Source organism: Benincasa hispida, chromosome 1 (genome assembly GCF_027475165.1).
Source record: "Benincasa hispida cultivar pf3 chromosome 1, pf3_genome.v1.1, whole genome shotgun sequence".
Classification (NCBI taxonomy): domain Eukaryota; kingdom Viridiplantae; phylum Streptophyta; class Magnoliopsida; order Cucurbitales; family Cucurbitaceae; genus Benincasa; species Benincasa hispida.
In genome coordinates, this window is record NC_143478.1 from 90,240,896 (window position 1) to 90,251,240 (window position 10,345).

General features: G+C 32.4%; 1 protein-coding gene across 3 annotated transcripts; it reads right to left on the reverse strand.

The window, feature by feature from the left end:
• Positions 1–241: 241 nt before the first annotated feature.
• LOC120089174 (putative leucine-rich repeat receptor-like protein kinase At2g19210) lies at positions 242–9,051 on the reverse strand. 3 transcript variants are annotated; one of them, XM_039046594.2, is made up of 14 exons: positions 8,796–9,051; positions 8,158–8,695; positions 7,582–8,063; positions 5,106–5,244; positions 4,957–5,028; positions 4,799–4,870; positions 4,637–4,717; positions 3,876–4,030; positions 3,542–3,771; positions 3,188–3,314; positions 2,571–2,633; positions 2,282–2,474; positions 1,708–2,103; positions 242–915 (listed from the first exon to the last, which is right to left on the reverse strand). In XM_039046594.2, the coding sequence occupies exons 1-14, from the start codon at positions 8,875–8,877 to the stop codon at positions 912–914; spliced, it is 2,634 nt and encodes an 877-aa protein (XP_038902522.1). In that variant the 5' UTR covers positions 8,878–9,051; the 3' UTR covers positions 242–911. The 3 variants fall into 3 exon arrangements, with proteins under 3 accessions (XP_038902522.1, XP_038902515.1, XP_090163786.1); XM_039046587.2 differs by having other exon boundaries at positions 1,682–2,103; XM_090307660.1 differs by lacking the exon at positions 242–915 and having other exon boundaries at positions 1,334–2,103.
• Between the last annotated feature and the right edge of the window lie 1,294 nt (positions 9,052–10,345).

The window sequence follows — 10,345 nt, forward strand, 5'->3', positions numbered from 1 at the left end:
AATAAAAGCTTACTCTCAAATAAGATAGTCAACTACTAAAGTTCTTTTTCCTTTTTTTTTTGTTTACATGGCCTAAAATGTGTCAAGAAACAAATTTTGAATTATAATTTTGAGCTAAATTCTCATATTTTGTTCAGAATGATGCACCAAATTAAATGAGTTCAAATCATATTTCGATTTAAAATTATGTTTTATGAGATTCACCCACCGTATAGACGTGCATAAATCTCAAAAATGGGCATTTGTTGTATGAGAAATTTCGACTAATCACAAGTTGCCACATCATCACAATGAAAGTTCAAGCACATTATGGAAATTATAATTGGATTGGGCCGAGTAACTAAAATTGCTCGAGCCCAACCCAATCCAAGCTCATGATGGAAATCTAGGCAAAAAAAATTGGACCCAAGCTCAACTTTAGCCCAAGCCCAATTTTTTGGCCCAAGCCTATGTAAGACCCATAAAGGAACCTCTATAAATAGAGGCCTCATCCCCTACATTTGGGGGGACTTAGAAGCTTTGGAGATAATAGGCTTTGAAGATCAGAAGCTTTGAAAACTTTAAAGCTTGAAGCTCCCAAAGTTCTCAAGCTCCGAAATTTGAAGCTCCCAAAGGTTTCAAGCAAAAAAGTTTAAAGTTCCCAAGTTCACGAGCTCCAAAGTTTGAAGCTCTTAAGCTCTCAGTCTAAAAGACTAGAAGATTGAAGTTGAAGGCTGATCCAAGACAATCAACAAATTCAAAGACTGGTCCTCCAAGAAAATCAATAAGTCCAAAGTCGATCCTCCAAGAAGTTCATCAAGCCCGAAGGTCAATCCTCGAAGATCATCAAGCCCAAAGGTCGATCCTCCAAAAAGATCATCAAACACAAAAGTCGATCCTCCAAGAAAATAATCATCAAACCCAAAGGTCGATCATCTAACAAGATCAACAAATATTGAAATTTATTTTTTGAGAGAAAGCATCACATGATGGTATTAGAGATTATACTCACTATATTGAAATTAATACAAATATAAAGTTCAAACTCCACGAATTAAATTTCTTCTGTAATCGACGAATTAAATTTCTTCTGTAATCTCATATAAAGAGCTACATTAAAAATGATGAAGATCGTTGTATGAAAATTGTGAGGAGAAAAAATCAAAACACAAATGGTTATCAAATTCATTCTACATTACCCATTTTGAGTGAGTTTTTGTTGCCATGAAAAAATTGTCATCAAGGATAATAGCTCGCAGTCAACCCTAAAATAACTTTCGAAATTATTTAATTTTCTTAAAAAACATTATAAATAGAATATGTTAATGCCCCCACCTCCCCAAAGAAAAGGACATTTTGGGATGATAATATCCAATAGCTTGTACATTAAAAAATAAAAACGAATTCAGAACATTCATCCTTTAAGACTCAAAAGTGATAGTTTCCCAAGACAAATTCTTGTACAACATTGTATAGAAACTATCCTATCAATAAAAAAGAAAAAATAAATGAATAACCTTTAAGCAAATAAATACACATAAAAAATTACTTCTAACTAGTTGAGAGATTAAGAAAATGGGTAGCTATTTATTCTCCTCCCTAATAAAAGAATGGTATTGTGATGATGAATGTTTTCATGTACAATCTAAGGAATCTCAGTATAATACATAAGAGTTCTTTAAGAATGCCTTAAAGAAAATACCTGACAATGAGGTGATGGTTATTTACCTTGCTTCTGGACCAAACAGAGAAACATCATCTTCAACTACAGATTCAGTTTGATGATGATTGTTATTACTGTGACGTAACTCCATATTCAAACATTCATTCAAATCTATCACAACTTGGCTCATGGTTGGCCTATTTGTAGACACGGGAGATGCACACGACATCGCTATTTCGACCGCTTTCCAAATGGTGTTCACCTCAAAGTCTTCTTTCAATTTCGGATCGATGATGGAGCTGATATCACCTTGAGAAACCATTGAGTCAACCCATTGATAGATGTGAGTTACATTGTCTTGAGTCTTTGTTAAAACTGGTCTCCCAGTTATGATTTCTAGAAGAACAATTCCAAAGCCATAAACGTCGCTTTTTTCGTTTAATCTATAAGACGTGTAGTATCTGAAAGGCAAATAGAATGTCGCAAGATTTAGGAAGATAGTTTGGAGTTATCTGATAATTGTTAGAAAATTATTTGAATAATAACTAATAAGAGTATACTTGGAATGACTTTCCAAATACTCAAAAATAAGACTTTTTTTAACATTTGGAAAATCATTTCAAACGAATTTGAACTTACTCAGGATCGAGGTAACCAGGAGTGCCAACAACATTGGTTATCACATGAGTGGCACCATTGTCAACGGGAAAAATTCTCGACAAGCCAAAATCAGATACTTTTGCTCGAAAGTTATCATCCAATAAGATGTTGGAAGATTTTACATCTCTATGTACAATAGCTGGCTTTATACCAGAATGCAAGTATTGCAATCCTAAATCACAAAGAAATCAAACAACAATAAGAAACTGAAAGAAGTGGCATCCACCAAACAAATCTGAGCATACTGAGCTTAATATTATTAACTAACCTTGTGCTGCATCCACTGCTATATGAAGTCTATCTTCCCAGTTCAACAAAGCTGACTTGCCATCTGCATGCGATCCATATCAAAAGTAAGAATCTATTACTAAAGTTCAAAATAGGTTAAATAAACTTTAAAAAATATTTAATAGGTCTCTCAGCTTTCAATTTTGTGTAACATTAAAAATATCAAATAGACCAGCATTATAAGTCGTCTCATATAGATTCAATATTTTTTAAAATTAATGAATCTATTAGATATACAATTGAATTTTGTATAAAACCTTCCATTTTTTTGTCTCAAAGGTGATTTGTGAAATTTTAAAAGTTTAATAGGTTGAAGACTTATTAGACATAAATTTGAAATTTCAAGAAGTTATTAGATATAAAATAAAAAGTTTGAACTCATTAGATATTTTTCAAAATTTAGGGACATATTAAACGGAAAATTAAAAATTTAAAGCCCTATTAGAAGCTATTTAAAGTTGCAGAACCTATTTGACACAATTACTGAGGCCAAAATTGTAATTAGCCTTCAAATATTTCTGTTTCTTAAGATTTAGATAACAAGAAAACATTATTAAGTCAGCAAAATATTTTACAGCACAATGACCAAAAGCAGACCTGACATGAGGGATCCCAAGTTCCCTCCGCCCATGTACTCGTAGATAAGTCCTTTGTAGGCTGGTTCATTGCAATACCCAACAAGACCAGTCAAGTTTCTATGGTGAACCCTCATAAGAAGTTCAACCTGCAATTGTTTGAATTTTGGGTGTCAAATACGATAACTTCTAGTATTGATGAAGGAACTTCTAAACATTGAAGGTCAACTTGCAATTGTTTAAACGTGGTTTTCGTACCATCTAAATTGATTTTGAATGATTAAAAACATGTTTCATAACTATTTTGAATATGACAAAAGTAATTTTAATCATTTCAAAATCACTCTCAAACAGAACGGTTGTTAAAGTATCAAACCTCTGCTTGGAATTGTTGATACCCTTGAACTGATCGAGGAGATAGCACTTTTACAGCTACTTCAGCGTTCTCAATTTTTCCATAGTAAACTCTTCCAAAGCCGCCTTCTCCAAGCATACACTCGAAATTGTTGGTCATTCTTAGGATATCCGAGTATGAATAACATCTCTTGGCTGTGTCCCAATTTTGAGATTGACCAACAGTTTGTTTCACCACTCTAAAGTCATCTCCTAAATTGATAGCACTATAGTTTAGATATACGTAAGAAGTGAAAATGGCAATAAAATCAATTTAAGAGAGTAAATGCACTGAAAACCGTATCATATGATCACACCTTTTGATTCTCTTCTTTTTGTCCTCCAAAAGATGGCCGCTGCAATTAAGAACGAAAGCAGAAGAAATCCAACAACTGATGCTACTACAGGAACAACAACTTTGTTTCGCTTCCTTTTGCTTGGAGCCGTAAACAGATTTGGATTATCACCAAATCTATCAGAGGAAAAAACAGATAACAAAGAGAACTTTAACACATCACTTATATGAAACCTTAGGCAATTTGATAACAAGTTCGTTTTTAGTATTCTGTTTTTTAAATTTATGCTGGTTTTCTTCCAATTTTCTTTGGCCATTTTTTAAGAAACATTAGAATTCTTATTTAAAATCTAGAAACAAAAAACTAAAAATAGAAAACCAATGGCCATGTTTGGTAACCATTTCGTCTTTTGTTTTTTGTTTTCGAAAATTAAGTCTATTTTCTTCCTATTTCTTACAATGATTGCATTTCTTAAGTACAAAGATTGAATTTTTAGCCAAATTTCAAAAACAAAAAAAAGTTTTTAAAAGCTACTTTTTTTTTTAGTTTTCAAAATTTCACTTGGTTTTTTAAACCATTGATAAAAAGTAGACAACAAAGGAAGAAATTTAGAGGGGAAGTACTGTCTATAGGCTTGATTTTCGAAAACAAAAACAAAAAACCAAATGATTACCAAGCGGGCAATGTTTATTCTCTAGGGCCTTAAATACTCCGTTTTCAACCATTCATAACAAAGCAAAGAAATTATGTTAATTCTTTCATGAAGTTTTGGAGAACTAGACCTTAATGTCAATGAGCCATTATTGGACTTCTCTACGAGCTGGGCCGGAATTAGTCCTGTAAGCTTGTTTTTTTCTATGTTTCTGCAGTAGAAAGATGCAGAGTGTGAGCAATTAGTGTAGAGGTAAGAACTTTATTTGTCAAACTACTTCTGTGTAACTTACAGGACTCGCAAGGATGACAATTGAGTGAGAAAATCTGGCACTGGTCCACTCAAATTATTGTTTGAAAGATCTCTAAAACCAACCAAAAATTAAGTATCAGCTCTGATATATTAGTTTCAGAATCCTGTTTGTTGTAAGGAACTGATAATTATACTTACAAAATCTCCAGCATTTTAAGATTAGCTATCTCCCGAGGTATTTCCCCTGTCAGTCCAGAGGAGGACAAATCCCTGATTGAAAGTTCAGTCATTTCAGTAAGAAAACCATACAAATGAAGTTCCACGAAATAAGGATTGAAGAAGCTTACAAGGATATGATTCTGGAAGGCTCAGAATTAAGAAAGCTACAGTTGAGTCCTTCCCAAATGAAGTCCCTTGGAGCACAGGGATCTCCTTGCCAGTTTCTTTTAATTCCATAAATCGCCTTGATGTTTTCAATGGCGACAACTGAAACATTTCAAAAATATTGTTTAGATAATGCCAGACTCCAAATTGAAATGGATGGTTTGATTTTCTTGCCTCGCATTTCATTTTTTTTCCTAGCCTAAATATACTTTTTAGTCTCTAATATTTGGATTTTTTTTTTTTTACAATCTAGTTCCTAATGTTAAAAAAAATTTCAACGCAATTCATGCATTTACAATTTTTAGTTTAGTCCTCCCTAATTTTTGGTGAAATGTTAATTTAGATTCTTTTAGTACATAAAGTTGGGGGATTCGAACTACTACTTTGACCAAACGTTGAAGTTAATGAAAAATAAATAGAAAACGATCACAAAATTTTAGCGAAAGAAAACTCAAAATTTCTTAGCAATGTTTTAGGTACAATTTGAAAATTATTTGGTTTTTTATTTTTCAGATGGTATTTTTTTTCTCATCATTTCTTTGCAATACTTTTTATCTTTTAAAGGTAACATTTGTACTCTTAACCAAATTTTAAAAACCAAAAAATTAAAATTTAAATAAACATATTCTTTTACTCTTTTTCAAAATTTGTCTTTGGATTTTGAAAACATTTATAAAATGTAAATGAAACAATCAGACCATGAAACAAAATAGTACTAATAAACTTAAGGTTAAAATTTTATTTTGATTTATGTAATTTGAAGTTTATTCAATTTTAGTCTATTGAGTCCAGGTACTTTTTAATCAATCTTAAATTCAATTCATCTAAATTAATTTTTATTGAAATTGACTATATAATAATAATAATTTTCATGAAAAATATATATATAATATATGAATATGATTTCAAATTTTGGAGTGTAATGCTGATAAATAACAAAAAAAACAAGTTATGGGGACTAAATTTAAGATTTCTCATAAGTATGATTAGGATTGGACATTTGAAGCTACCTAAACTAAAATTGAACCATCTCAAAATACAAAAACTAAAAATGATATTTTAATCTAAACTTAACTATTAAAACTTAAGTACTTATGGAACGTTCAACCTTTAAAGAAGAAGATCATGCTCATTACCAACTAAGCTCACTTTGATGCTAACCTTGAAACTTTTAAAACTAACAAAATTGAAAAAACACCCTAACATTATACTTTGGTTTTTTAAAAAATAAAAAAATTCTATTTCCATCCTTAAAATCTCAAAAACTTTATTTTACTCCCAAACTACTCAAAGAAACAATATTCATTCTAATTCTCTCTATTACTTTATCATCTAATATCAATTAATATCTCAGTCTCATCAATGGGCCCAAAGTCCAAAAGTCGGTCCAAGTCCGATTCAGGCTCAATCCAAACTCGATCCAAAGTCAATGTTTGAACGATCCAGCCCAACCTAACCCATTTATTCATTGTATTGGATATGGATCACCATTTTGATAATCGGGGTTAACCCATAGACCGACCTGTTTGAGTCATATTTGGATCATCCAATCGGATCGGCCTAATGAGATCAACATTAGACCAACCTAAATATGTATGCATATCTATAGTTCTTCACATATCATATTTTATATATTAAAAAAGTAAATTTTTTAAAATTCTTTTCAAAATATATTAAGAGATATCATAGGTTTTAGTTAACCTAATTTTTTTTTTCAAAGTGTTAAAAATTAATAAAAAAAAGTTAAAACAATTAAAGATTAAATAAAGTTTATAATAAATGTAAAATAAATTAAATAAAATATAAATTTAAAATTTTTTTATAACATTTCCTTAAGAAAATCTAAAATATACATATGTATTTTTAGATAATTAAATAATTAATATTCAATAGACTAATCCAATAGATTGGCCCAAGCTCAACCAAGTTCGTCACAAACTTTGATCCAAATAGTTAAAGCCCAAGGGTTAGGTCATAAGATTGACTATTGAAGGTCGGATCGACCCGATCCGAACCCAAAAAATGCTTTAAGTCTTGGTCTAGTCTTAGATCGAACTTGGACCTTCACTTTTTATGGTCCAACTCGGCCAGACCGATCTAATGACGAGGGTGACTAATTAATATCTACCCATTAGTATTCCCCTTATTCAACTTCCAACTTAATGGCTCCTAGCCAACATGGGCGTGGCTCAATTAGAAAAATGTTTTACTATCGACCGATCTGAGGTTCGATTCTCCCACTCCACACTTTAATTACAATACATTTTCAAAAAAAAAAAAACTTAAGGGCTCCTAATAAGGCTACACCTTCCCTTTGTTAAGAAGGTTCAATATTCAAAGGGCATTTTAAGAAATATCTGAAAGTCAGGGCATCAAATTGAAACTTAAACCCTAGATGCAGGTGAATGAGAAATGAGTAAAGATAAACGAAGTTCATACCATCTTGTCCTCTGGTCTCGGATTGCGTGAAATTAAGAACTTGATAAACCTCAAGAGCATTGAGGATGGGAGGAAGAGTTGAATTAGGAGTTCTGACGAAAGAGAATTGGTAGTTTCCGCCAGTCAGAGGCGCCGCACTGAAAAGCACCAATTCCTCTAAATATCCGGGAGAAAGCGATTCATTATGCCACCGTTTCCCGTTCAGAAATACGTCGAACACTCTCGACTCATTCGCTCCAAGCACCTTCAGCTCCGCAAAGTACATGTACACGAAAAACGCCGTCGTCGAATCCGGCGGCTCCCAAGTGAACGCCATCGGAGCGCTTTTGTTACTCGGTGTCGCCGCCGTGTTCATAACCGCCGGAGCTGGCTTGAAGAAGAGCGGATCGTTGACGGAAACTTGCTCCGAAGTGTTTATGGTTGTCCATCCTTGAATCGGAACTGGTGGATCCCAGATTCGATCGTAGACATCGTCTTTATACCTTCGCACAATTTTAACTATAGTAATTACTTAATTTCAAATTTTAAATTTCAAATCAAGAATTCAAACTGTAGGTCAAAATTGAAAAAAGGAACCTGATAGTCTCATTATCAAGGGAGCCCAAATCGAGGCGTACGAAACTAGCTAACGTCAGAGATCTAGTCTCGTAAACAGAGTCTTCCAGAGGTCTCAATTCCAGAGCCGAAATGAATGGAATTCCAGTTCCAACATTCACAACACAAATTTGCACATCACTCGATGAAACTATATGCACAATCTCCTTCCTCACTGTGAAATCTCCTAGAAATGTAACCGAGTCCCAAAAATTCACTCCAAAATACAGATCAAATTCAGGCGGATTCCTTTTACCATCGTAGTTTCCGTACCGAAAAGCCGCTCGAATCAAGTACTTCGTCCCGTTCCTCACTTTCAATTTGTAACAATTCCTAATTCCTTCCGGAAAGTTCCTCAGATTCCACAGAGGCTGTTTCAAGCCATTCTTTATGTTATCAGTGGAAACGTTATGGATTTCACCGGAATTTATGAACGCCGCATCGGACTCGTAGATTATTCCGGTGTTCGGCTCTGTGTATGTGGAGTTCGCCGGAATTCCACAATCTAAACTGATGAAACCTAAGCGTAGAAATGATAAAATTACAAGAATTCAGCAGACAATTAACAGATGGAAATCAAATCACTGTTTGAATTGATTGAGGTTAATTTAGTCACATACCTGAAGGATTCTCTGCAGAGATGAAATGAAAGAGAGCGAAACTGGAAAGAAGAATGAGGATGAAGATTTGGAGAGTTTCCATTAACGAATTAGTGAAGATTTAGCGATATGTTTATTCATCAAATACATTAACCAGATGAGAACGTTCCTGCTTTTTGTTCTTCTGCTTGTCAATATCGGTGGCGTCTGCGGGGGGATAAAATATATTGATAAATATAGATGGGCGCGAAATTTTCAACAGAAAGAATATTTGTGCGAAAATATTATGGAAAATGTTTTTATTATAAATATGTTAAATTATGGGTAATGTAGATATATATTATTAGTGTCTATTGGTCATGTATTAGTTATTCATTATCAATGTATTATCTCAAAATTATATATCATTAGTTGTACGTAATTTATCTCCTACTTGTCAAATTGTCTATGACATACATATATTGATAATCAATCCAAAAATATTGGAGAAAGTGGAGAAATTCATTCTTTGTTATTTTATTTACTTTTTTGTTATTTATTTATTTTACTTATTTATATATTATATTATATTATATTTATTTTATTATATGTTATTATTATATTATATTTTCTCTATATTCGTGTTCTTGTTGTGCACCGTTGTATTTCTCAAATTCACAATACGTTATCAGTACGACCTCCTACCGTTTTTCTTGCTAAAGGTGGATTAATCTTGATTATTTTTTATATATTAGGTGACTCAAAAATGACTAAAGAAGAGTTATGTCTAACACACAGTACAACTACACATACAATACTTATAAGTAAAAAAAAAATCAAACTTATAAGTAATACAATATTAGGTTCTGCAAACCTAATTGAAAGGTTTGGAAATGCAAACATTATTTTTCCTAGAAGAACAAAATTTACAATTGACAATACATCGTTATCTAGTCAATAAACAAGAAATGTACTTAGTTTCAAAGATATAGATTGCAATGGTTATCATATTAAGATTGATAGAAAGAATAATATGGAGTATCTTTATATCATATCTACTGTCTCATATGAAGAACGTATGTTGGAAGAGTTGTATGTTTTATCTTCTGGATTATATTATGCTCATATACGAGTAATTGAAACATATGAAACAATGAACTTGAAGTTCACGAGTCTAGATATATTTACAATTTGGCATTACAAATTAGGTCATCCAAAATCTATAATGATGAGAATAATTATTAAGAATTCAAATGGATATCCATTGAAGAGCCAGGAGATTCTTCAATCTAATGAACTATCATGTGTAGTTGCTCTCAAGACAAATATCATTAGACCATCACCAATCTAGGGAGTGAATCATTTACACTTTTAGAACGAATTCATGGTGATATATGTGGACCTATTAACCCATCAAGTAAACCATTTAGATATTTTATGGTATTAATAGACACATCCAGTAGATGGTCATACATGCGTTTATTACCAGAATGAAATCTTGCATGCAACGTCATTTGTATGCATTAGGTCAGTATCTTATCATAAGTACTCGCCGTTACAATTAGCTTATGACCATGAGCTAAATATTTTCC

Excerpts from the sequence above, each read along its gene's own strand:
- LOC120089174 (XM_039046594.2), bottom strand. The coding sequence starts at position 8,877 with ATGGAAACTCTCCAAATCTTCATCCTCATTCTTCTTTCCAGTTTCGCT. Across the intron at positions 8,696-8,795 it reads CTCTGCAGAGAATCCTTCAG|GTTTCATCAGTTTAGATTGT; the intron begins GTATGTGACTAA and ends TTCTACGCTTAG. Across the intron at positions 2,104-2,281 it reads CCTGGTTACCTCGATCCTGA|ATACTACACGTCTTATAGAT; the intron begins GTAAGTTCAAAT and ends TTTGCCTTTCAG.